At 45.5% G+C, this 27566-nt stretch overlaps 2 protein-coding genes across 4 annotated transcripts; both read left to right on the forward strand.

The window, feature by feature from the left end:
* The first annotated feature begins 9146 nt into the window (after window positions 1–9146).
* Window positions 9147–14718, forward strand: LOC107320484 (ovomucoid). The gene is made up of 8 exons (XM_015876401.1): window positions 9147–9366; window positions 10280–10299; window positions 11029–11165; window positions 11677–11734; window positions 11971–12107; window positions 12860–12926; window positions 13972–14081; window positions 14537–14718. Exons 1-8 carry the CDS (start codon window positions 9309–9311, stop codon window positions 14580–14582), a joined length of 633 nt encoding a protein of 210 aa, XP_015731887.1. The 5' UTR covers window positions 9147–9308; the 3' UTR covers window positions 14583–14718.
* Window positions 14719–17096: 2378 nt separating this feature from the next.
* Window positions 17097–27366, forward strand: LOC107320501 (ovomucoid-like). 3 transcript variants are annotated; one of them, XM_015876422.2, is made up of 9 exons: window positions 17097–17449; window positions 23153–23352; window positions 23843–23865; window positions 24426–24550; window positions 24791–24836; window positions 25658–25785; window positions 25909–25957; window positions 26615–26730; window positions 27188–27366. In XM_015876422.2, the coding sequence occupies exons 2-9, from the start codon at window positions 23295–23297 to the stop codon at window positions 27231–27233; spliced, it is 591 nt and encodes a 196-aa protein (XP_015731908.1). In that variant the 5' UTR covers window positions 17097–17449; window positions 23153–23294; the 3' UTR covers window positions 27234–27366. The 3 variants fall into 3 exon arrangements, with proteins under 3 accessions (XP_015731908.1, XP_015731907.1, XP_032303403.1); XM_015876421.2 differs by lacking the exon at window positions 17097–17449 and adding an exon at window positions 21693–22376; XM_032447512.1 differs by lacking the exon at window positions 17097–17449 and having other exon boundaries at window positions 22855–23352.
* The last annotated feature ends 200 nt before the right edge of the window (window positions 27367–27566 follow it).

Genomic DNA, 27566 nt, shown 5'->3' on the forward strand with positions numbered 1-27566 from the left:
GGTGCAGGGAGACATTTGCTTCAAGGGCACTGTCCATCTCACCCACAAGGCAATTACTCGAGGTGGATGGTTTGCTCTCACCAAGAGTTTTCTTGCATTTGGCTAGAAAGGAAATCTCACTGCCTACCTGTGAATTTCCCTTGTCCTGGTTCTGCTGCCATCACTGTCTGTGCAGCCTGTCCCATAGAAGGGGCAGCAACTGCTGTAACAGAGCTGATCCCACTGTCTCCACTGAAATGAGCTCAGTGCCACGTGATGTATAAGGTATCAAATACAGGAAGGGAATGCCAGGCTCCCTTCAGGGTTGCAGAGCAGGAGCATCCGTGTATATAGAGTACATGTCTTAATCTATTAATGCTACAGAACAACTTCAGTCCTGGGTCTTGTGGGCTGGAATTGCCCATGTGGCAGGGACAGGCCTGCTGAATCACTGCAGTCACCCATGTTCTGAAGCTATTTGGGAAAGAAAAGGATTCGGGGGATTGCCTGTGATTGGCTTTAATTGAATGGCAAATCATAGAAAAGCAGCTCTTCTCAACAGTTGGTTGTTTCAGTTAATTCTTGCAGCCAAAGAGCCGGGTACAATAGTTGTCACTTGCCTCCGTGTGGATGGCAGGGAGTTAGGGTTACTTGGGGACCACCCTCCAGCTTCTGCCAGCATAGGTACAGTCACCACCTTCAGATCCACACCAATCCCATTGTGCTTTGCCAAAGAAACACAATTATTTGGACTAGTTTGGAAAGTCACTTGCTGAATTGTGAGGCTAGATTAATAGGCTGAAGGCAAATGTTCCCAACTTGGAGATACTGCTGGTATTGTGTCAGGGAACAGGGCCATAGCACCTCTGGCTGGCATGTACTTTTCAAGATGATTTGTAACTAACAATGGTTTATTGTGCTTTTCTTGAGTCCGTGTCCTAATGTAAACGTTCTGTTGGTTTATATAACCTTGCTGTTTGCTCTTCAGGTGTTTTTGTAGAACACTGGCTGCTTTAATCTAGTTTTACTGTTGCTTGATTTTTTCTTAGGGATAAGATCTGAATAAACTTTTTGTGGCTTTGGCAGACTTTAGTTTGGGCTTAGCTCCCACATTGCCTTTTGCAGCCTTCTCTGTAAAGCTATCAAGATCCTACTCAATGACATTAGCTGGGGGCAGGCGTGCCAAATCCTGTTTTGAGGAACACATTGTCTGATGATATTGAAGGCAAACATGAACTCAAAGAGGCACGAAGTTAAGAAGAAGTCTGGGCAATTCAGGGGAAAAGCCAAAGTGGCCATTAGACAGAGTTTCCATGCAATATTTGCCAGTAGGTTTCATATAGAAGTACAAAATGGAATAAACCACTACAAATGGGAAAAACCTGATACTGGAATTTAAATATTCACCCAGGCTCATGGCATGTTTCATGAAGTAATATCGCTCTATAAAAGTAGGGCAGCCAATTTTTCATGGACAAAGCCTTTTTTTTTTTTTCCTGTGCTGCAGTGTTGTTTTTCAGCTGATCCAGGGTTACTTACCGAGGGCCTGAGAGCTGAATGATTTCTTTTTGTATCATGTTGGTGAAGAAGCAATGGCCATGAGCGTGTTCGAGAGGAAACGTTGAGTTTTGATGGCTTGAGAGAGAGGTAGAACAATATCAGGTCTATAGAGTCACAAAGAGATCTGAAGGATGGTTTTATGGAACAGTTGACTTGGCTGGATGCTGGCTTGGCTGTAAGTGTAAAGGATGGATGGAAAGAGATTTCTGTGCAGGAGGCCATTTCCTGAGCTCAGTGTTTGACAGACTGCATATCTATCTAGTAACCTTCTCCAGCATGAGAGTGCTGGGGGCTTTGGTACTGTTCAGTTTGCTGCTCATTGCTCCCTGGGTGCACACTGGTGATTTTCTCACTCACTTGGGACAAAAACCTGAGCAGTTTCAGATTGAGCAGGTTGCTCTCATAGACCATTTAATTGTCAAGATAGGGTTTTTGGCTTTTTAACTTGGGAAGAAGAGCTAAAGGATTGCTTGCAAGGGCAGGGGTTTAGCACTGTTCAGAGAACTCTGATTTACACTCCTCTCATGAAAAAAAAAGTGTTGCAGGTGCAGATTCTGGTAAGGATGCAGTGAAGAGAGCCCTGAATTTCTGATATATGTGCAATGTCAGGCACCTAATGTTCCCTGCTGAAGCACAGCAGCTCCAGCTCCGTGCAGTGCTCACAGCTGGTGCTGCCCTTGGCTCCAGGGACTGAGCAGAGCTGGGACCCATGAAGTTGCATGTCTTCTACACTGATAATGATCCAATCTCTGGAATAGGTGCCCATCCCTGGAAGTGCCCAAGGCTGGGTTGGCTGGGGCTCTGTGCAACCTGATCTGGTGGTGAGTAACCAGCCTATGTCAGGAGCTGGAGCCTGATGATCTTTAAGGTCCCTTCCAACCTAAGCCATTCTATGATTCTAGGAATCATGCCTTGTGAATGTGTATTGCAGAGGCAATATTTTAAAGTTACAAATGTTTTCTGCTGTTCCTTGTTTGTCAAAGTTATCGTGATAGCCTTATCAATGCTTTCAGAGTCTCCAGTCATTTTTCTTAACAACAAAAAGAGAAGGAAGAACGAAGGGAATCATTTAATTTCTTGATTGAATAGTAGGATTCGGAAAGAAATATGTAATGTCATCTTTTTGTATTGAGCTGTAAGGTTTCTCCTCATTTATCAGTGTGGAACATATCAGCGCTTTTCCATCTGATGTGGAAAAAAAAACCCTTAACCATCTACACTCTCTGTACCTAAACATCACTCAGACTCTTTACCAAAAAAGCTATAGGTTTCAAAACTACATCTGCTGATAATTTGCCTTGTTTTAGCTCTTCTTCCATATGCTGCGTTTGCAAGAGGTGCGTGGACGGGGACTAAACTGAGCTGAGCTTGATGGGTGCTTAAGAATGATGTACTGATTGCTGAAACTGTTTTCATTTCACAGGAATGTTTTAGTGGCATTGTTTTTATAACTGTGTATTCCTCAGATAGATTAAATCCAGAAATAATTATGCAAACTCATTGCATTCGTTGCACGGGTCTCTAAATGCTAGCAAAGGAAATAGTTTGGGGATGGTAAAAACATTCCTTCAGACATCTATATTTAAAGGAATATAATCCTGGTACCCGCCCACTTCATCCCTCATTATGTTCACACTCAGAGATATTCATTCTCTTGTTGTTATCATTTGATACCGTTTTCTTTGGTTCTTTGCCACGCTCTGGGCTCTGGCTGCATGCTCTGCACTGATCAGCAAGTAGATGTGAGTGAAGCAGCAGTGAGAGGGGCTGCCCCCAGCTGCTCAGCCTAGGAGGGGACTCCACATTTCCATCAGCTGAGATGCAGCTCTGCAAGCTTACGTGTGCTGTGAGTCGGTGAACAAAGGGAGTCCTCGCGGTGTGTTTCCTGCTGCTTAGTTTTCATTCACAGAAAGCAAAACTTTACTTTCATTCAGAAGAATGAGAAAGGTTTGGAAATGGACTGCTTCATGCTCTTTTTCTCTCTTCCCTTTAAGGCTCAGCCAGGGGCTGTTGCTGAGGATGGCACTGGGGCCCCCTGGACCAGATCTGTGGCACAGATGGTTTCACTTACATCAATGGATGTAGGATCTGTGTCTGTAACATGTCATTCCAATGGAAGGAATGTACCTTCCAAGTGCCAGCCTCTCAGCCCCCAGCCCCTTCCTGTGCTGCTCCAATTCATCTCCCTTTCTTCCTTCTCCCCTTGCTGTTTGTGCTCAGGTAGAAATCATGCAGATTTGGAAGAGAAAACAATATACCTGGATTGGAAACCCAGATGATGCATCCTGTTCAGCTGTCATAAGTTTGTCATTGCTATAGGTCTGTATCAGAGGTGCTAACACCGCCTCACTGGCAGTGGTTAACTCGGCTGATTCTCCTTCACTCACATCATTTGCAGGCCTTATTTACATTTCCAGCGTCCATCACCCTCTGGGATAATGGGCACACTGGATCGCTAATGGAAGACTTTCCCCTTTTTAGAGCCTGTGGGATGTGCAGTGCCAAGAAGCACGGAGGGGCTGAGCAGCAGCACTGCCCCCAGGGAGCAGGAGCGGATGCCATCGGTGGCAGCATCCCAAATGATGTCAGCGGATGCTGAGCAGGCAGCAGAGAATGGACAGGAGCGATGCGTATACCTTCTGTTGACATTTTATTTGGCAGCGATTTAACGCTAGCTTCCTAGTTCTGCTATTCTCCACAGGCTGCATTCAAATGAGGGGGCAAAAAGATGCAAAATCTGAGACAAGCAGCAGAAATATTTCTTCGCTACGGAAGCGTGCACAAACAACCTTCCCCAGCAGCACCAGAAGAGCACAGCATAACCTTTTTCAGGACCAGAAAAGGAAATTCACAAAGCCTCTGTGGATACCAGTGTGTTCAGCTCTCCTGATAGCAGGTTTTTTGTCAGGTACGGTGCCAGGAGGTGCAGGAACCATATGATCATATACAGCACAGCAGTCATCGTGCATGTATTAATATATTAAGTGAGTAACAGCGTTACACTGCCAAAGCAATAGTTCAGGGAAGAGTTCTGCTGCATAGCTCTGTCTTATAGCTATAACTTATAAATAGTAAAACCTTCTCGTTCAGCCATGTGCTCCTCTCTGTCAGCACCAATGGTGCTTCGCCTGTACCCAGCTGCAAGGAATCAGCCCATGATCTCATTAACACTCAGCTCTGCAGGATAAATTAGATTGTTCCACTTTCTTTTGTTGTTAATAACGAAGGAACAATTGTTCAGTGCTTATGCTCTTAATTGTCAGCTACAGAAACCCTCTCCGTGCAGTTCCAGCAGCCTGTCCAGGCTATAGCACCATGATGCATGTTTCCTCTCACTCCATCCTTCTTCTCTTTCTCACCAGGGAGAGCTGTGTGTTTTCACTCTCAGCCGCTCTGAACAATACAAAACTGCTATGCACCATCTCCCTCGGAAAGAAAATCCCCTTGTTGCTTTTTTATTTACAAGATCCTTCTTAAAAATCAAACCATTGTTCACTGCAAATCTGGAGCTTCCTGCTTTTCCTTCCACAAATGAAAACAGCCGGCTTCATTTGTCTTTTCTTTTAAAACACTGTTTTCCAGGTGAATTTTGGCCAATGTGTTGGCTGAGATCCAGAAGCACGTTTCAGCTTTCTGCTCTCATTGCTTCCTGTTCTGCATTGCTTCTTTCTGGGGTTTCCAAGAGGGAAGAAAACTTTGCACGGAGATGAGATAATGCCCCTTTTCTTAGGTAGCTCTGGGTGATGTGGCACCAATGGGGGGGCACCTCTAGGATCCATCACTGTGCATCACTGCTTGCTTCCTCTCATCTGTGTTTTGTGCAGGGGGGAACATTCAGAGTGGGGCTGATCCTGATCACTGGGATCTAATGCTTTACATTCTCATTGAAACCCTTCCCCTGTTACATAAAACCCAGATAGGACTCTTCCTCTTCTTCCTCAGATCTGGAGCACCATTTGTTTGCAGCCAGTCCTCCCCAAAATGCATGAACTCGGTGTGTTCCTCACCAAGTGGAGGGAGATGTAAACAGTGAAGGTTAATTACCTCCTTGTCAAAAATACTTTGCGGTCCATAGATGTTTCTGTCAATCTTCCAAAGCAGAACCGAGGGCAGCGAGCACTGAAGGCATGTTCCTGTGCTGAATTAATGAGACTTGGCAGCTCGCTATGCAGAGATGATCCCTGTGCTTCATGGGAGGCTGTAACCCATCTCCCCATCGCCTTCACACCGCAGTGCTGTCCTGGACACCTCACCTTCCATAAGCTGTAAGATTCAGCTGCCCAGAGATCATGAGATTTTTCCTAAGGCTTTTAGGACTCATCTCTGCTGCTCAGTAGTTTGTAGCAATTACTCATCCCAGCTATACTGAATGGGTTTCTGCCAGCCCTGCTTGTTTGTCAATAAGCATTTCTTCATTTTGACTGTTAGTTTTTCTCAGCAGCACTGCTCTGGGTGACTTGGGTGGCTGCCTGGAACCTGAGGACCACAGCCAGCACCTCCCTGATGCTGCTGCTCTGGGGACTCACATGCTGCAGGATGGCAAGGGGTAGGAAATGCCTCACCTAGACACCTGGGTTGCAATGCTTGCAACGTGCTCTTTTTGGTTGTTACCTGTAAAAATGTGCTACGGAAGTCCTTTGCATCTCTTACTGTGGCCCTTCAGCAAAAGCTGTGGGAAAGCTCTGGGGCTGCTTTCCTGGGTCATGGAGAAATTGTATGTTCCTTCTTTAACAAAAATTATCCCTAGGAGAGAGCACTGTACAAGTGTTGTGCACTTAGAACAATTCAGGTTGAAAGGGCTCTCTGGAGGGTTCCAGCCTGTTTACTGCTCGAAGCAGAGCCAGGTTCAAAGATGGCTCAGGATACTCTATGCCTGCCTGACCATCTGTACCACCAATGGAGGAGATTTATGGCCACTCTGCTTCCCTTGTCACTCAAGGAGAAGAATATTCCCTTATATTCAGGTAGAATGCCATCCTTTAGCTCAGCCTTCCCTATAAACCCAAGAGGGAGATGCAGATCCCTTCACTCCCCTCTTCTCCAGGGTGAAGGTTGTATCCCCTACCCCTCCTTCCTGCCCTGTGCCCTGAGCAGCCCACTGGCCTCTGCTGGACTTGTGCCCATGTGTCAATGCCTGTCCTTGCAGTGGGGCCTGGAACATTTAATTCATCACCAGAGTAAGGTAGAACTGTGTCATCTTCCCCTGCAGGGTACAAAGTTCTGCACAGGGTCCTTTTGGTTCAGGAAAACATTCACTGGTGCTACCTGAAACAAACTCTATTTAATAAGTTCATAATCACATGGATATGTTTTCCTAGAGATATGTTTTAATCGCATCAGTGATTTTTATTTGCTTTGTTGCTTACTTCAAACAGTGCCTTCGGGCAGGAGGTGAGGGACAGGTCTGCCGTTGGCTCTGCAGTGATTTCTCTAGGCATGTAACTCAGGTGAGATAGTGGTCACTCTATGGCCGTAAGAAGGACAAAGATGGGAATTGCAGTTTGAGTTGCACTAAGAAGGCATTTCGGAGAGATTTGAGGCAGTTTCATGAAAGAGCTATGACTACTTAGTTTTGTTTTCCCCTTTTATAACAGAAATTTTAATCAAAATAATGTGACAAAGCCCAGGACTGTTTGAGAAAAGCGTAGTTAAATGTTTTGTAATTCATTTGTCAGTGTGTTACTAGCTAAGAAAAAAAAAATCCTGTCTTCAGAATGGAGTCTTGCAGAGAATATGACATCAATATTAGTTTAGGAAAAACCACCACCAGGAACTGTAAAGGAAAATGTAAACCCAGAAATTCCTTGGGTAAGAGAGAAAGGCTGTTGTATGCTGGTCAAGTCCTGCCCTGGTGTCAGCCTGTCAACCCTCTGCAGTTCAGTACCATGAAACGTGGCACCGTAAGATGTGACCCTGCCTTTGCTTACTCACAGATTTCTGCCCTTGTGCTGACTTCTGCACACAGGAGCATTTCCCTGTAGCCAAACAGCGATTAGCCATAAGCTGCACCTGACTTTGAGGATTAAGAGTTTGCAATTAAGTGGATTGCAGCAGGAGATCAGTGGCAGGGTTGTAGATGAAATCCTTTCTAGGGGCAGCTTAGGGCTGAGCAACCTATCCCACAGCACGAGTCAAGCCAGCCGAGGGTTTTCCCATGCTGTTCACAGAGGCAGGGCCAGTTGGAACTGGAGCTGGAGGAGGTTATGCTGGGACTCTGCTCATTGTGCTGAGAATGGAGTGATTTTTAGGTGCTGTTCCTGTGGCTTGCACTGAGCAGCTCGAGGGAGATGGGTGCTCCCCAAGCAGTGCCAAAAACTCATGTTTGATGCAGAAAGATGGATGCGGACCTCCCTTCTGCTGTGCAGCCATGAGCTTATGAAGGCAATGAGCCCTCAGTGTAGCAGGAGCTGTAATGCACTCCTGTATATGCTAGGGAAAATCTCTGGTTCCCAGGGATGCATTCCACAAGACACATAAGGACAATATATCTTGTGGCTCTGCCAAATCTTTCTGAAATATTCATGCACGTTCCCTTAATTTATAGAAACAAATGCAGCAGGATAATTATTTCAATGCCTCCCCCTGAAGGAAACCCATATTTTCCATGTAGAAACGTAACCTATATACTCACAGCCGATGCTGCATCCTTCAGAACGTGCCAGTGCTCATCTCCCATGGCAAAATATTACAGGTATTCTCACCATGTTGGACCCGTGAAAGGATTCATGGCAAGAAACGCAGGTTAAAGGTATGGCTGCAAAACGACTCGTACCAAAACAGCAGAGCTCCAGACCTTCTTCTATCAAAGAGCCACCTTGGAGAGGGATGGTGTGAAGGCTGGAGGTGAGAGACAGAGCCTGTCCCAGTTTTCCTGTCTCTATTTTCTGCAAAGTCTGCAGGAGGAAAGGACAACTGTACTTTCAGGCATAGCTGGTGCCCTAATGTAAATAAGTTCCCCGAACTTCTGTGTCGTTTGTTCTTAAGATGCTTTGGCAGAACACTTGGAGTCAATTCGCTTAACTGTGACTAGGTCTGTAAATAAGTACTCCCTGCTGATAAGGTTCAAGTGACATTTTTAGTGGTAATTGACAGAATTTACCTTGCTTTCAAGTCTTCTACCAAGCTCTACTACACTTAAGCAGTGAAACCACCAAGAAATCCTTTCTTTTATCAAACTAGTGCTAAATACCATTAGCTTCGTAAGTTAGATACGGTGCTGCCAGCTTCACCTGGCAGTAGTTAATCAGTTCTGCTGGTAGCAAAGCCTCCCTGGCCTGTGCTCATACCTAGAGGTGAATATCCAAGAATGCAGAACTGCATGGGAAGCAGAGCTGCAGGCACAATGGTCCTGAGCCTCAGCTGCTCCCTGCTGGGAGATGTGGATGCAGAAATAGGTGAAGGACCTATCCCTTATCCCCCTCAGCATTCTGTGCTATTTAGGGTTCTACCAGAGTCCTTAAGAGGTTTCTTTTGTCCAAAAGGCTGTTTGTTTGGTTTGACCCCTGGGAGCATGTGACACTTGTCTCAAGCTATTAACCAAGTGTCCAGCCAAAATCAATTGCCTGGGAGACGCAGACCATTACCTGGGGGTCAGGACCTCAATAAATATTACCAGCCTCATTGTGCCGCTGACAGATTCAGCTGGCTGCTCCGTGTTCCAGTCCAACAGTTCAGACGCCGCGTTTGTATATATTTGCAGGCAGCTTTGGTGGGACCATCTCAGGAGCAGAGCACCAGCAGCCGCCTGCAGACCCGGGCAGCATCTCACCATGGCCATGGCAGGCGTCTTTCTGCTGTTCTCTTTTGCGCTTTGTGGCTTCCTCCCAGGTGAGTAACTCCCAGATTGCTGCAGAGGCTTTGTGCCTGCCAGTCCTGGCTCTCCTTAGCAGAACATGGTAGTGACCATTAGAGACAAAGCACCTGTGGAGGCTGCCTCGGTACGTTGGTATTAAACATATTACTGCTGCGCTGGGTGTCTGTTGGGTTCTGTGTTCCCAACACACTTCTGATGCTCTCAGCACTGTTAAACTGCTTGCGTTTGTTGCACAGTTATAGAAAATGGGTAAATGCTTGAAACGAGGTGGTCAGACCTCTAGGAACTAGTCAGGAAAATATTGTCATGGCACAAACAAGCTCTGTGCAGGAACCTGGCAGCTTTCCTGCAATGCTTTAGCTGCTAATGGAGAAACAAGAGATGCAAACAAGCCAGGATCTGATGTTCTCCTTCTGTATTTACATCTCATGAAATTACAAAGTCAGAGACAAGTGTGGTTTATTTCTTACACTCAGCTTCTTTAAAATGTATATCCCTGACAACAGATGCTGTGTATGTTTGCTTATCCTGTATGTGACTATTTGCATTTGCATTTATCTGTATTGACTCAGGTTTCTTTTCAGATATGTGATAGATGTTTTCTAGGGACAAAACGGATGTGTAAATAGATAAGGAAGGAAAAGTTATTCATTTTTTCAATTAATAAATCTATCTCTCAGCTTTTTTCTCTTTAAATACGGGGCTATTCAAGAAGGCGTTTCATCAGTCAGCAATAAGAAACTAAATTATGCTTATCAGCATTAAAAAAGAAAATCATACATTGCTTACTTAGTTCAAGAATCGAATCAGTGGAAATCACTCCATTTGGTTCTTTGTGCTGGAATTTCACGTGTTCATTTCAGCTCGCTGTGGTCTCATTGATCAGACTGCCTTTGTTTCACATATTTGTCCTTTTTTTCCCCCCAGATGCTGCCTTTGGGGTTGAGGTGAGTAAGAGAGTTCTCCCTGTCCTCCTTTTCTCTTTTCTCTCTCTCTCCTTTTTTTTTTTCCCCCTCTGTCTTAATTAGTATCACTGTAATTAGATCCCACGGTGTAAAATGTTAAATTATGCAGTTCTGAGCTCTACATCTATGCCGCATGTAAGTAATGTAGCAGTGATATAAAACTGTTGGATGAATTAATTTCTGGCCAAGTCTGAACTGGTCTAAGCTTTAAGTTGGTCTACAAAACAGTACAGTGGTTTGGGTTGGAAGGAACCTTTAAGATCACCCAGTTCCAGCCCCGCTGCTATAAGCAGGGACACCTCCCCCTAGACCATATTGCTCAAAGCCCCATCGATATGATCAGCTCTAGACTGATGGCTATATACTATAGCAATAAAAACTACCCCAAAGCAGCCTACTGAAAGAAGAAAGTACTCTGAATGCAGATTCCAAACGCCAGGTTGTTAGACTTATTCTTTTGAAAAAACATGTTTGTATGTTGAGAATGAATGAGTCCAGGAAGAACACTGGAGGGGCCAGCAAAATGGTGCCTGGGGGACATGATAGATCCCTGCTGGTTTATCATACAGGGAGCTGCATGGCTGTAACCCCGTTGCCCAGTCCCCTCCCACTTTATGGAGAGGAGGCTGGATCTGGTCACTGCCCTGTTGAAAATGAGAGATGTAACTACAAAATGTCCCTTTGTCCTGTTGCTGTGTGTTTCTTTGTCAGGTGGACTGCAGTAGGTTTCCCAACACCACAAACGAGGAAGGCAAAGATGAAGTGGTCTGCCCCGATGAACTCCGCCTCATCTGTGGTACCGATGGAGTCACTTACAACCACGAGTGCATGCTGTGTTTCTACAACAAGTGTGTACTGCAGAGAGCTCATCCTGCAAGAAGCAGCTGTGCTTAGGGCTCCTGACAGCACCCCTTTCCAACAAACACTGATCTGTCACATGCCACTTATGTCAACTCTTTCAGAGCAAGCTTGAGTATCACTGCGTGACACTCGGTTGCCTAGACATCACTTTGGTTACTGTGTCTTTTTTGTTGATGTAATTTATTCAGGTTTTTCTCCTCTATCTCGGGGATGAGGCAGATGACAGCCCCTAGGGTATATTTCATCCCAGCAAAAAGGAGCAAAAGGATGGAGAGATGCTCCAGTTTGAATGGTCCAAAACAGTCATAAAGATTTCAGAGTGCTGACTGGCCAGGGAGCATGGCACTACCCTCTCCAATACAAATATATATATATGCGTGTATATATATAGATATAGCAAGATGATATAGCAAGACTCAGCCTCACTGCATTAGGTACGTATTACCACATAAGAAGAAAGCTTTGCTGATCTTCCTAATATCTGTTTTCCCCCTTTAGAGAATATGGAACCAATATCAGCAAAGAGCAAGATGGAGAATGCGGGGAAACTGTTCCTGTAAGTGAAACCAAGTTTATCCTTTGTGCAGTCAAAACTGCTTATTGACTTGTCCAATAAATAATGTAAATGCTGAGTAAGAGGGCATGTGAGATGTCAGGATCTTGTATTGATCATCTTCAGGTAAAGTTTCATCTGTTGAGATGGCATCCTAGGAGGCCCAACTCATGCCCTCCCTTGGTCTACGTGGTAACTGTAAGCCCTCACCAGTGCTTTGCTGTGTGCTCCTTCCACAGATGGACTGCAGCAGGTATCCCAACACAACAAGTGAAGATGGAAAAGTGACGATCCTCTGCACAAAGGACTTCAGCTTCGTCTGTGGTACTGATGGAGTCACCTATGACAATGAGTGTATGCTGTGTGCCCACAACATGTAAGTACTGCACAGAGCTCCCTTGGCAGGAATGGGTCTTGTGCTCCTGGCAGCCACTCTTTGAACACTGGGATTTCCATTGAGGTTTTTTCTGTACGGCTCTTGGACTCTGTCCCTCCTCTTCCTGATAACCAGATGCTGTTTACCTTTGTGATTAGAAAGAGAACCGTCGCTTTGATCTTGAGAGAGAAGTAGAGAGCTGGGTGGGGACTTAAGAGAAGCACTCTGTCCTGTGTTAACTAAGTTAAAAGGGTCTGTGTGGCACACAGTGCCTTGCAGAGGACAGCAGCAAACCTCTGCTGCACCCATACTGTAAAACAGCCTAGCTCCTAGACCACGACATCCTGTCACCTTTAGTCCTTTGCATCACACAATACTGCAGCACTCCGACGCATAACACCTGGTAACACCACATCCCATAACACCTGATATGTTGAACCAGAGTGTCAATAGTATCTCTGTCTTCATGACCATCAGGTACCATCCTATGTATGGGTGGGGCAAGGACTCCAAGTCCCATGAAGTATGGAAGGGGTTTTGGAATGAGATGACTTCTGAGGTCACTTCCAACCCAAGTCATTTTATTACTCTATGAAAGCCAGGGGGTTGGGGGTGCTTGCAGGGCTGGTATCTTGAGCAGTGTGAGCACAAACTAGGCTGGGCATCTGCAGCTCATCAGCACTGCAGGGGTGTGGAGTTCAGCACAGCAGGGTGGAGGCACAGCTCTCTAACATGGATTTTTTTCCTTTCAGAGTGCAGGGGACCAGTGTTGGCAAGAAGCATGATGGTGAATGTAGGAAGGAACTTGCTGCAGTGAGTGTGAGTTTCACAGTGAAGAAGCAGGTCCTGGTCCCACTGATGTCGAAGGAAAAATGGCCGGCATCTGTAGTAGCCTCAGGAGCATCATTTGTGCCTCAGCACAGAGATATCACTTTCTACACACATAATACACATTAGCCACAGTAATGTCAGGAAGGGAAGAGGATGACTGCGCAGGAAGGGATCAGTAAAAGACCATAAGCAGAAATAACCCATGAGGGCACAACTGAGAATAAGAACTGAGAATAGATTCAAGGGCTCAGACCAATGGGCCATCAAACCCGTGAGGGTTCGATGCAGAGTCTACTTTTTAAGCATTCATAAGAATTGGAGGGAAGTGGGAGGGAGTAAGAGAGGGGTGAGTACGTACTGATCTTCCCAAACACCCTTCCAACCTACAGCTATGGACCTCAGCCAGCTGTAATTTCTGTGTAGCTGGTAAGCCTCAGTGGATTTCTCTCCCATGGAATTCTTCAGCCTCTTTCTAGTCCTGTATGTGTGGTAGTTGGTTTTTGTTTGGTTGGTTGGTTGGTTTTTGGTCTCTTTTTTTCCCCCCCAATACAACATCTGTCAGCAAACATGGTACTCATCTCTCAAACAAAAAAATCCTATTCTCCAAGTACCCAGAGAAAGCTGACTTTTGCTTTAAGCCTGTGGGAGAGATGCTGAACCACTATGAAAGTATCATTGCTGCCTCTTCTCCAGACACCAATGTCTTTTCCATTTAATTTCCTGAACAGGTCACGAACACGGTGCAACATGATTGTAAGCACAGCACATTCACGGAGCGAGCTGCTGCTGCAGCTCAGAAATGCAGCAGTCAGATTGTGATATGCATCTCTTACACAGGAAATTATGCTCTATTTTTATTTTATTAAATCTAGCATAGGAGTAAGGACATCCAGTTTATATCAGATCGTGCGAGGAAGTTAATTATTTTTAGTTAGATCATTATCATCGGCACTGCAGCTGTAGCTGGGGGGGGCTGAAGCTCTTCAGCTATCGACTCCTTCATATCCTCCACATTACAATTCTGTTTTTGCAGGTTGACTGCAGTGAGTACCCTAAGCCTGCCTGCCCGAAGGATTACAGACCTGTCTGTGGCTCCGACAACAAAACATATAGCAACAAGTGCAACTTCTGCAATGCAGTCGTGTACGTACAGCTCTGGTTGCATTCACGTTGTCGGCTGCCTCCTACAGGCACCAGCTTGCACAGTTCCTGCTTTCGTTGCTGATTGCTGACCAGGATTTGGGGGCAGAAAAGAACATCAGGCATCACACCAGCCATTCCTTTTATTTTTCACCAGAGCACATCTGGTTTGTTAGGATGGATGTTTTGAACACCATTAACCTTAAGGGAAGTTTTCTTTGCTTGCTGCGAAGAAAATCAGATTTGGTGTTTCATTATAGTTCCCCCAAAAATATTTTTCAGAAGGGGTTAGATGATTTTACTCATCTCTTAATGATCAGGTAGCTGAGGAGGTGCTGAGTCTGCCAGTTCTTGGGCTCTGGGCAGGATCCCATCTCCTGCCTTCTGTAGTACGGAGCTCAGCAGGCAGGGCTCTGTAGCTCTGCGTCTAACCCACTTCTTCCTCTCCTCCCTTTCAGGGAAAGCAATGGGACTCTCACTTTAAACCATTTTGGAAAATGCTGAATATCAGTGCTGAGAGAATTCACCACAGGATCCCCACTGGCAAATCCCAGCGAGAGGTCTCACCTCAGTTCATCTTGCACTCTGGGGAGCTCAGCTCACTCCTGATTTTCTTTCTCAATAAACTAAATCAGCAACACTTCTTTGTCTTGTTTAATGCTCTGTCTCATGCAGTGTTTTCTTCTGATTTGTTGGACGGTGATACCAGACTCAATATGTTCCATGCTCGTGGCTCTGGGGTATAACAAGAACAACATCTTGCTCCCATCCCTGTCATAAAAGGCAGAAAATTAAATACAGATGCATAAACCTCGGCTGTGTGACTTTGCGCATAAATGATAGTCAGCCTCCATTAGTGTTCAGGGCCTTTTAGACAGCTGAAATACTGCTACAAACTGCTGATGCTGGCTGAATTCCCCTATGGTACATGCAGTGCACTTTCCCTGTGCAGCATTAGGAGTGAAAGCAGCTCAGGGTGCGGTGGTGGCCAAACCCAGTGCCGATCCCATGGCCTCCCGTACATGGTCCATAGCCACAGGCACAGCTGCTACTGAGGTGCATGTTTTTCAGGCATGTTAGTGTGCCCTGCCTACATGTCTGGGTCTTCCAAACGATGTTGCAAGTTTTTTCTCATCGTGGAGTTGTCCTTTAGAGACCACTGAGTATTTTAAGATGAATACCCTCCTAGGTCTGGTTCTGCCCTTGCCTACTGGACTTTTCTCATAGTAGTCCTTGCCAGCCCAAATATCCAAGCAGTGTTTTGCAATCCGAAGACAAAGCATCCCTGTGCTTTTGAGAGTGTGACCTCTGTCACTGGCGCATTGTCCGTGAAATTTATTTTGCTTTTGTCCTTTGTTGGTGTATTGAACTGATGTTTTCTTGATCCACATGAGAGAAACTTTAATAAAAGTTATAAAAAATAACGCCTCCCTTAAGAATTTCTTTTCCTTGATGGAATGAGATCATTCAAAAGAAGGATGTTTTGGTGGTAAAACAAAGGATTTATGCTGAGATGGGCAGATGGATGAAGCAGTGATTTCCAGTTTGGATTGAACTTTTCTGGGACCCAGGCTGTGGGCCTCACATCATTCTGTCATCATCAGGCTATCAGTCTGCCGCTGCAAATCTACCCCACAACACTAATGGCTTTTAGGGAAAATAGCAATTCTTAGTGCTTTGCAAATGCCCATAAAACTTCTTCCATTGCTTGTCCAGTTCCAGGACTCCCTTCAGCCTCTGGTCCCCCTCCTGCTCTCTCTCCCAGTTCAGAGTTTTCCTGGATTTACTATGATTTCACGAGGCATTATTAATAGGACAAGGGGAAATGATTTCAAACAGGAAGAGATTTAGACTGGATGTAAGAGATTTTTTACAAGGAGAGTGGTGAGGCCCTGACTCGTGTTGCCCAGAGAGGTGATGGTGCCCCATCCATGGAGACAGCCAAGGTCTGGAGAGGCTCTGAGCACTGATGGAGCTGTGGGTGTCTCTGTTCAGTGCAGGGAGTTGGACCAGATGGCCTTTAAAGATCCCTTCCAACTCAAACGCTTCAATGGTTCTGTGATTCATTGGGATGAAGCATGACAATTAAGACTTTCCACTCTGGAAGCCATTCATTTCAATATGACAGCATTTTGCCAGCAACACTCAGAAAGCACCGCATGCAGATAAGCACTGATAACATGGAGGAAATCCAGCAGCATTCTCTCTTCAGGTTTGTACAGTTGCCCTTTTGCCCACAGTAATTTTCCATGGTCCTTCAGCAGGCACCTGTCACACACTTCACTGGAAATAATGAAGCCAAGGGCATACTTCACACATTTAAACCTGCGATTGCTGTTGATGAAGAAGCATTCTTTGTGGATCACCTCTGTAAGTGCCATTAAGATTTACAACCCTGGAACTCTTGTTATTTCAAGGTAAGGGTGGATAAACCAAAATTGAATGCACGCAGCCATCAGCACAGGTTGCCATCCAAGGGCAGAAGGGCCACATTCCATGAACACGATGCACTTCTGCCCTTTGCTGCTGCCCAGGTGAGTGGCTGTGCTCCTGCTCCGTGCTTCATCGAGTGCCGGCTGTAAAAACACAACAAACATCCTCAGACTGGAAAGAGCTGTGTTCTACAAGGACTTATTTACTCCTAGAGAGATGGTGTTGAAAAGACTTGACATCAAAGACTATCACTTATGGGGTAATATTTTAGCAACAGAACTGAGTGGGTAAGAACAACTGTGGGAACAGCTCCGCGCTCAGTGCTAGTTTATGCATAATGAAAGCAGTGACATCTACGTGGTACCACCCGGCGACTCCGACATCCACTATTGAACCTCCGAAACACTGCAGAAACACAAATTATTTTACTGAATGGAAGTGAATGCTTCTTGCAGTCATCCTGAACTGAGATGCAATTGGAGAGGCTGAGAGGCTGTGGCAGCCTTAGGGGAGTTACACCTCGCTGAGCCCTCCCGTTATTTGCTGTTGTGGAGCTGCATGCAGGAGCTGCCGCCGGTCCGTGCCAGCTCTGCGGCCCTGCTGCCCCAGCAACTTGCTTATCTCTGAGTACCTGTCCTTGCTCATCCTGTGAATCACAGAAAATTGCTTTCTGTTCCTCTCTTTCATTTCGCACATCCTTCTGCACCCGGGCTGTAAACCTCCTGAGAAAAAATGTAGTACGGAATCGATGTTGTAAACACTCAGCGTGGCACAACGTTTTGCCTGAAATTCCTTTTGTCTGAGAGTCATACACTTGAATTGAAAGTTGTTTATTCAGGACACGCACTCACGGATTTTAACACTAACGGAGGAGATGAATTGCATTTGTGTCACACTTCCTATTCCCTTCTTTCTTTCCAGATCCCGCTGCACTGAAGGTAAGGGACAGATCTTTCCATTTTTTTTCTCCCCATCATTTCTTTCCTCAAAGCAGTTTCCATATAAATCATTACTAATCGCATTGTGATCAAGCTTTTGAAAGCCCTGAGTCATCCCACAGCCTGAGCAATATTTGCTACGGATATTACCCAGTGAAATGGCCATTTTCATCTGATCGTTTTGGGGAAAATAAATAAATAAGTAAATAAATAGTGCAGCATTCAGTTGGTGTCCAAGTTATTGTCACGGTTACTGCAGCAGCACTGAAGATGTTTACATGGGATTTACATCACTGGAGGCTGGAAGGGCACTGCAGGAATGTACTGCACTATTCCAGCCCCGTCTTTAAGCTCCTCTTTGACATCTGCTGATGGTCGGTGCTGGGGGAAGCCCAGGGCTGGGGGGGTCTCCTGGCACTGCACTGCTGACAGATCTGCTGCTGAGGGTATTTTTGTGAGCACAAGGCTGCATCAATCTACAGGGCGACTGCAGTGCCTGCGTCGTACCCCGCAATTTCTGCTCTCAGGAGCACATCCCACACTGCGGGTCTGATGGCATAACATATGCCAGCAAATGTTGGTTCTTACAAGGCATTTCTGGGCGTATGAAAATAAATCTCTTTGCTAACTAAGTGGTGAACTTAAACTGTCTAATCAACCTCGGGGTCTGGTTGGAGATGTAAGGTTGCTTTGTTTGGTGTTCTCCTCTTCTCCTTACTAGCAAGGGCAAAATTCTTTTACAGCTGGGAGGGTTTACCAGGGATTCCTTTCCTTCAGGTATAGAGAAGTAACATTTAGCAGAGATCTTCATCTCCGCGTTAGGCAATTTGCTGAAGAGCTCGCTTCCAGCAAATACAGTCTATTTCCCACAGCCTATTTGTTCTTCTTTTAAATTAAGTCTTTATCATGCCTTTGAATGTTAGTAATAAGAGGAAATAGCTGGAATAGCTTTCCAAATGTTCTGTTTTGGTTATGTTCCTCTGTGATGTATCCTTAAGCAGAGGGAGGGATGCACAGCAGAAGCACAGAGGTTCTGTCTTTGAGGCCCTGAGTTCTTTCTCATTGTGTTCTCACCTTGCTGTGCTCTGAAGAGTGCTCACATCACAGCCCACTATGCTCCAGATCAGACAGGAGAACCATCCCTGGCTGTGTCCCCTAGAGCGGATGCTGCTCAAAGCCTTGTCCCAAACTCCTAATGAAGAAATCAGCCCTTCCAAAAGGCCACGAGATTCTGCTTGCTTCCAGATTTCCAAAAGAAAACCACTGCTGGGGATGGGACTCAGTGCAGTGTTCATGGCATCCTGTTAAAACACTGTGTGATAGATAGATGGTCTGATAGAGATAGAACAAGGGGGAATGGCTTTAAACTAAAAGAGGGAAGAGTTAGGTGAGATGTTGGGGAGAAATTCTTTACTCAGATGTTGGTATGACATTGGCACTGCTGCCCAGAGCTGTGGGTGCCCCATCCCTGGACATGAGGCCGGGTTGGATGGTGCTCTGTGCAGCCTGATCTGGTGGGGAGCAGACAGCCCATGGCAATGGTTGGGGTAGATGGGCTTTAAGGCCCTTTCCAACCCAAACCATGTGATGACTCTATGATTCTCAGATATGCCTGCCTGCATCTGAGCTCACGGCGCTCACTGGGGGTGGGATACGGTACACTACGTGATGCTCAGAGGACCGCAGGCAGGAGCTGCCACAGCCTTTTATCACCTCACCCACCACTTAGCTGCTGCTTGTAGTTAATTACGTCAGCTGTCGCTTGTAGAGAATCCTTTGAGATTCTTGGGCCTCTGGAAATCTTGGTTGATGAAAGGAAGGGCTCAGAGTCATAGTGTTAATTTATTATTCATTAACACCAAAGTGCTGGCGGTGCGGTGTGCTGTACAGGCAGCGGGCGCACAGTCAAATAGTTAATGATCTTAAGTGACAATGTGTCACTTTGCAGAGAGCAGAGAGAGCAGCTCTCCTAAGGGAGACAGTTTCTTTCCAATTCTGCATCCGTTCAGTGCCAAACCCCTCTTTGGGATGAAAGTGAAGATGAGGAGGGCGATGAGGATGAGGAAGGCCTCAAGGAACCTTGCTGTCTTGTCGGAGACAAGTGATGAACCCATTTGCACTCAGGGCCCCAGCAGTCTTTAAAGGACATCTTGTTGGGGCCATGTCATCTGCATAGCAAAACCCAGGTCATAGAGGGGGAAATGTGAGCAGAGATAGGACAAATCTCCCATCCTGCCATGGAGCTGCACTGCTGAGGAGGTGGTGGAGAGCAGCATGGGACCCCAGCATTCCCACCACCCCTGCACCAGGCCCAGCTCTGCAGGATGGCGGGGAGGACAAGACTCTGTCACAAGCATCGCTGACAATTATCATTTTGTTGTTGCTGCTCAATAAAATCCTGACACAATACAACACAATATCCTCTCATCATTACTAATCTAACTCTCCCTCCAGGAAATTCCAGGCAGGAAACACTGTCTGCCTGCCGAGGTGCTTTATGGCACTGTTCTTTAGTGGTACCTCAGCACTTTGTGTCATTATCTGGTGTCAGTGAATTTAGGAAATGCCATTCAATTACCCTGCAAACTGATTAACGCATTGCTTGCAGATATTTTATTCTGCTCTGTTTTATATCAGTTCTTCTGTTTTATGTACTTCTCTACTTGTTGCTGGCCAGATCACACCTCGGGCCAGTCTAGACCTTGCTGTTGATGCAGCTTTTCCCCAGGGCTTCATCAGCACTAATGGTTTGTCAGTGTGGGGAAAAATAAAATTATGCTTTAAATTAAAACCACCTGAAGATGCTGCTTTGGGGTCTGGCTGTGTCACAGCTATTGCAGTGATGGAGCTGAGGGATTGGGATGCGCTGGGCTGGATCTGCAGAGCTTTGCTATAAGCCAAATAATTCCAGACACCCTTCTTCCCTGAGATATCATCTGTGCTTAAGCAGCAGGAGATATGCAGGCAGCAATCAGATAGCTGAGCTGCAAGGAGAAATATCACAAGAGAGCTGCTTGGAGCAGGGGCTTTACTCGCTCTAAATTGAATTCCCATCCTCATAGGAGATCCAGTCCTGCCCCCGTGTGCATCTCTCCCGTAACAGCAATGTGTTTTGCTCCATCTTGCAGTGGGTCCAGAAGCAGGGAAAAGGAAACGCATCTCGTGTTCATCCCTGCAGCTGCTCATAAAGCAGGGAAAATTAATGAAAATCTTTTTTAGGTCATGGTAGATTATGGATTTCTTTGAGATAGAGAATCTCAAGAGCTGAGGAGAAGATTCTCAGAGAAAAAGTACTGATATGGGATGGCATAAAGCTGAGATGGAAACTGGGGAGAATTTCCAGGGTTATTGGAAATTTACTTAAGCACAAGGGAATGCATGGTGTGTCTGCCAGTGTTTTCCCACTCACAGGGCTATAACCTTCTTGAATACAATTAGTATTTGGGAACTTGAAATATCTGAAGAGTTTTATTTCATCTTTTCAACGGATCTTACATCTGTAGAAAAGAAAGCCTAGAAATAATCCTGCACTCCAACTCACTTTACTGAACCACCATCATGAAACTACAGCAACACACAGGGATATGGGCAGGTGTGTTCATCTTCCTCTTCCTATCTGCAACATGTGTATGGCATTTCCTGAAGCTCACTCCTCCAAATGAATTGAGACAGTTGTTTTTCATTCTTCCTAATGCCTGCGTCAACCCATCTGCTGATCAGCAATTATTTCTATCCCATTCCCTTCTGTTTCTTATTAATCAAGCTCTTTATGCAATCCCACGTAACACTTCGCCCAGCTGCCCTGCCCTAACAGCAACCAATTATCTCATCTTGTTTTATAGACCCTGTAGCAAGACTCTGCCCTTGTTCCTCTTCCTCTCCCTGCTGGAGATCTTGGTGCAGGGATGGCTGGCTCTTCAGGTGTTCAGAGGTCTCCCAGAAGGAGCTTATTAATCAAGAACAGGTGCTGGCTGCACGGGAGGATGGCATAGTTCTCTACTGTATGCTAAAGCTATACAAGAATAGGAGCTCAGCCTGAGTGGATAGAGAGAAGCAGCGCAGGTTTGGGGATCTGGGGCTGTCAGACCTGGGTGTGGGGCCATAGGGTTGAAGAAGGGAAAGGTTGTGCTCCTGTAGCTTCACTGCTGAAGCAGCAGTGCTGTCTCCTCAGAGAAGCTGTATGTGCCCCATCCCTGGCAGTGCTCAGAACCAGGTGGGATGGGACCCTGGGCAGCCTGAGCTGGTGGGAGCAGCCAGCCCATGTCAGGGGTTGGAATAGAGTGGGGTTTAAGTTCCCCTCCAACCTAAGCTGTTCCTTGATCTCTGTTGATGGCTGGTGCAAGTTCTGAGGAAGCATCGCTTTCAGCTCTGGCATTCTCATCCCTGGGGAAAAATCAATATTAATGCTTCAGTGATTACTGCTTGCGTTCCAAATATGCTTCTGATCAGTTCAAGAAATCTGACAGTCACGTCGCTCATGATGCTAAGAATACAACAGAAACAGCTTTGAAAGGAACCCTTCAACTCTTGATATTTGTGAATGAGCTCCAAAGAACATTACTCATTTATTTTTCAGGAAAATGATTTCATTGACATGAACAGGCCAAAGCCTACAAGCTCTATTTTGTGACTGCAGCTTCTTACGCTTTCAGCTTCACTTTTATGATTTATGTGCCCATGATAGGACTTGAACACCTCCCAGCATAATGGGGAAAAATGATTCTGATTTCCTATTTAAAACATAGGCTGCATTTAAGCCACGTGTGTGGATCAGGCTCCTTCTAAAACACAAATGTGTTCCACCCCTCAGTCCTTTTTCATTTCAGCCTTCAATCAAAAATGAGTTTTATGAGATATTTGTTTTGCCACGTATCTGTGACAGAGTTGAAGCACTCAGTGAAACCTCCGTCCTTCGCTTGGCTGAAAGGTATGTTTTAGGGAATGTGATGCTCTAAATTTACTGTGGTGTAATAGAAGAGGGGATGTGTGGACTCACCTTCTGTTTGTTGTGTCTGCATTGGTTTTATGCATTACCTAAGTACTGAGCAAGCCCTTTTCATCTGCACAGAACATCTCTTGCTTGCCAGTGAGATGAAACAATGTTCAGATTTAAGGTTTGTTTCTCTGATTGTTTCTTAATCAGGTTCACATTGATTGCTAACAGATGAATAATTCCTCTTTCTACGCGGATGTGTCTCTTAAACTTGTGAAGTGTTGCTAATGCTTTTCTGTTGTGATGACTGTTTCAGTTCCCTCAGTGGGAAATAAAGTGCAGCAGTAAAATACAAAGGAGACTGTGGAGATATTCATTGTGCCCTCAGCATCTCGAAAAGGCACTGCTGCCTGCCAAGCCCCAGACTTCACTTATGTAACAGCGGAGGGCATCCAATTCTGCTGTGCCATGAAAGTCTTCTGGAGCCCAAACACGGTGTAGTGTGTGTAACATGGCGTGCATGAGCTCAAACGCTTTCAACAAATCAGCTTTTTTGCTTTGCCAACTTCCATATGTAATTTCACAACATCCAGTATTGAGACAGTGCTGTTGTTTGGGCAGCATAAATCACTCACTGTACAGCAGGGCGCCTTTCTTAACAAGCTGGGTGTAGTTCACATTTTTGCCTAATTCCGCTGCACATCTCTCTAACAAACAACTGTTCTTTAGGGCTCAGCTCAGTAATCAATACATTTTTTTTTGCTTTACAGTGCAAATAATGACTTTACCTGATGACTTCACAAGGTTAGGGAGATGGATGTATAAAGTTGGGAGTGTGAAGGCAGAGAAACATCTCTTCTGACCTCAGAAGCAACAGGTCTGCAAGAAACAGGCTGCACAGCCACCTCTGCCATGAAGGCAATGAGAGCTGCTGCCCTCCTTGGATTAGTGCTTCTCAGCTCCTTTCCTGGTAAGTTGTTTTTGTTACACTCTCTGCTTGTATCTCTACTCCTACTGAACTAAATGTGGTTCAGGATGCCTTTAGAATCCTAAAAGAGAGCTCAGCCTGCAGGAGAAGTGATGGTTTGGTAAAACATGAGCTCTTTTTTTAATGATCTTTATCCTTGCACAAATATTTACGTAACTCTAGCAGGATGCTTCTGTCTGACATCAGCTCATTATCCTCAGTAAGTCTCATAGCGCTCGAGAGAGAAAATTTATACCCTATTTCATCCTTAGTGAGTCGAAGTTTGTATTTTCACCAAGAATTGCTATTTTTTTTTAATCATATGGTATCAGTTGCTTATTTGAACTGGATAAAATATTTAGGAAACAACTAATTCTCAGTGATTAAAAAAAATAAAGTATGTGATGACTCTGGAGGGAAATTGATAATTCCAGAGGAATTTTAATCAAGGACATTGAAACATTTTGTATTTTATCATCTCTGTCTTTTCCAGATATTGTTTCTGGTCAGCAATGGGTGAGTAGTGGATCTTCTGCGTCTTTTAGTTGTGGTTTCTATGAATAGATGAATAATTCATACTCATACCATATCCTAAAGGAGTCTTGAGGGAGAAGAAAAGGAAATAAAATAACAAAGGAAGAAGAAAAAGGGCCCCCAGGAATTAGATGACATTTTTCCCCCTGCAAATAAGAAAACATCTTTGTCAGAGAAAGATAACGCACCATCTTGGTGATAAGAGTTGGCAATTAATAATGCAGAGTGGGAGCCGTGGCACAGCGTGCCAGCAGAAAATCTGCACAGTTTTTCACTAACTGCCTCCATATCTCCCCTACCTGATTCCCTAAGGACCCATCATTTTTGTCAGCCGTGCGTGTCTGCCTTGCCAAAAGGCTCAATAATGAAATTGCGCTCATGCATACTGTAAGGAACACTGTAATTTGTTCCCACTTCTTCACCATGGAGGGATGACGGAGAATAAAATGACCACCTGCAGCATGGCTATGCATGGAAAATGCAACGGGTGTGGGCAGACCCTTCCTTCCCATGCAGAACTGTCCCACTTGTGCTCTTTCCAGGCCTCCTGCAGTGAGTACCAGCTGTCAGGCAGCGGAAACCTCGCCTGTCCCAGGATATTCCAGCCTGTCTGTGGCACAGATAACGTCACCTACCCCAACGAGTGCTCACTCTGCAGACAAATCCTGTGAGTACGGATCACCCATCGTGATGGCTCAGGTGGCGGACAAAAGCCTTTTGAATTGTGACTAATCACGGGTGGATTCGATTTTTTTCCTGTTTCTGTCTTCCCAGAGTGCAGGCTGAGCCTCTTCCTTGTCAAAACTCCTGAGTCTGATTAATTAGTGGGACTGGGAGTGGAGAAGCTTAATGAGTGAGGTGACTCCACGGCACCACCAGGTTAACCCTTCATCTCCTTCTCTCTTAGCCTGAGTGGAACGGTGGACAAGAAGCACGATGGGAGGTGTGTGAAGGTATGGTCCCAGCTCAGCCACTGTGTAGAGAGATGGCAGAATCCATCATGCATTTAAAATATATAGCTCCAATAGGTATTAATTTCATTTTGAACAATGCAAACCCATTTCAACGGTGAGTTTTGAGGCGTTATCTCATGTAGCACAGCTGACTTAAAACCAGAATCTTTTGATTTCAATAACGCTTTGGTGTTGTTGGAATGGTTCCCTATAGACTTAGAAGTTTGTTGAAATTAAGAAATTCCCCAAGGAAGTCTGGATTTTGACTAAATCATAATTTTGTAACATTAAAAAAATAAAAAGGATTCCATCAGAACATCTACCCTGAGGTTTGTTTATCAATACATGGAGCTGCCACGAAGTGGAGAAGTGTCTCTATTTTTAGATTAGAAAGTTAATGTAAAGAAACACTCTGGCTGTGCAATTTAACATAATGCTACAATTTTCACTTCAGTACACTCAGAGTAATGGCTGGAACACAGAGGTGAGCATCAGCTCCATTTTCAAGTGGAGCAGACATTTCACAGCAGCAGTTGTTGCCGTGTAGGGCATGTTAGGCACAGGCCTTGCTTGCTTGGTGGCATTTGGGGGTGGAAAGCCCCAAGATGACACCAACAAAACCCATTTTGTGAACCCATCCCCTCCAGGATCCTATTGGGCTCATGTCCTCTAAAGCAGATTTTCACTTGTCTGTGCTCCCTTGCCCACACTGTGTTGGGCTGGAAACATACAGCCCCACTCACCATGAGTCTGGGGATGGGAGATACCTCTCACACCTGTTGCATAAGGCTGAATAAAGTGTTGTTCTGTGGCTGTTTCAGGTTGATTGCACTGGCTACATGAGAAGAACTGGTAGGCTGGGGAAGGCCTGCATCCAGCAGTACAGCCCGATCTATGCCACCAACGGGGTCATGTACATCAACAAGTGCACCTTCTGCACAGCAGTGGCGTGAGTGGTGGGTCACAGCCTGGGTGTTGGGATCTGGGTGTTGGTGTTTGGAGCATATTGAGGCTTCTGGAGTAGCTGTGCTGTGCTGTGTTGGTTCATTCTCAACTTCCTTTCTTCCCCAAGGAATGGAGAGGACATAGATGTGCTGCCCACTGATGGAAAATACCCCGAGGTAAAGCTCGAAAGTCTGCACTATGAACTGTTGTTATAATACGTTATACAACACAAATTGAATGAGTCAGAACTATGTAATAGCAGTGACTGCACTGTGCTGGTGTATTTGTCCTGGAAAAAGGATTTGAGGAAAATAAGTATGCCAGGGTCAGAGGATGATGCACAAAACTCCTGACTCCAGCTTCAGCCTCACCTGCACAGCTCCTGACAGGGGTTGATGCTGAGAGCATCGTTCAGATGGTGGCTGTGCCTGAGGTGCTCACTGCTCCTGGTGAGCGTGGGGCTCATGCAGCATCAGCTGTCATTACTTGGGTGGGTGGACTTCATACTGTGCCATTTGAGACACGCTGCTTCTTGGCAGCCCCTCTTTGCTGGCTGCTGAACCATAGTAGAGCAGGCAGCGGACAGCCAGCTGGGGAGCACTGGTTTGGTTGTGTCACTGCTTCTGAGGGTATTTAGTAGATTTTTCCCTCTGACTTCTCGCTTTGTGCTCTGCTGGGCAAGCACATCACAATTTGCAGAGTTGCTACAACAACGGGGGCCTGCATCTAAAAAAATGTATTTATGCTTTGCCGTGAAATAAATGTAAAGCACTCATGTAGGAAAATACAGCAGACAAAGGCTTCTCAATATGTTCTTGCTCCATTACCTACAGATTGACTGCAGTAACTTCAAGAGAACCGATCTCTACTGCACTGAAGAATACGTGCCCCATTGTGGCTCTGATGGTGTAACCTATGGGAACAAATGCTACTTCTGCATTGCAGTTTTGTAAGTACAGTGCTCCCCACACAGCCATGAAACCACTGCTGTGATGGAGTGCAAAGGCAGAAGCTGCTAGGGAACCCTTGCTAAATCCATCCCCACCCCTATCCTGATCCCAGCACTCCCCCTGCTGTGCCCACTCCCAGCACTGCAGATTTTTAACACAGGTGAGTCTTCTCCTCCCCTTGTCACTGAATTTAGATTCTCATTTGCAGGCTCATAGCGCTCATCACTGTGAGAGTAATTTGAATAGTAACTGTAGAAGGAGTATCCAAAATTACAGGGTTTGTCCCAGATCTCTTTAACATGACAAAACCTGTAACCTGGGGAATCAAGAGAGAGGTGAAGGAGTAACTGAACAGCACAGAGCATTGGCTCGTCTGTGTGAAGTCAGCAGTGGCACCATCAGGGCTATAAAACTACCTTCCATGTCAGTGATTTTGGCCTCCTCCTTTCTCTGCAGGAAAAGTCATGGATCTCTGTCTCTCCAACACCTTGGAGAATGCTGAGTGCTGGAGCACAACTTTTACCCTCACTCATCTTTCACTTCCAAAGCCTGCAATTCCAACATGCTCTTCCCTGCTCCCTGCTGTACATCTCTTTCTGCCTTGACCCATCAGTAAATCAAAGCCAGCAACTCTCTTCGCTGTGGTCTGGTGTGGTTTTTATTTATTTATTGTTATTATTATTTTTTCCAGGGCAGAGGTAAAAGTCTTCAGGCTTTTAGGCACTTATCTGTCAGGCAGGAGAAGTTTTGAAATAAACCACAATAAAGAGCAAAGTGCAACGCCCATCACACAAAAGCCTAAAGCCCTCATGAAAGTGCGTCACCCCATTCCAAA

The sequence above is a fragment of the Coturnix japonica genome, chromosome 13 (assembly GCF_001577835.2).
Source record: "Coturnix japonica isolate 7356 chromosome 13, Coturnix japonica 2.1, whole genome shotgun sequence".
Taxonomy (NCBI): Eukaryota; Metazoa; Chordata; class Aves; order Galliformes; family Phasianidae; genus Coturnix; species Coturnix japonica.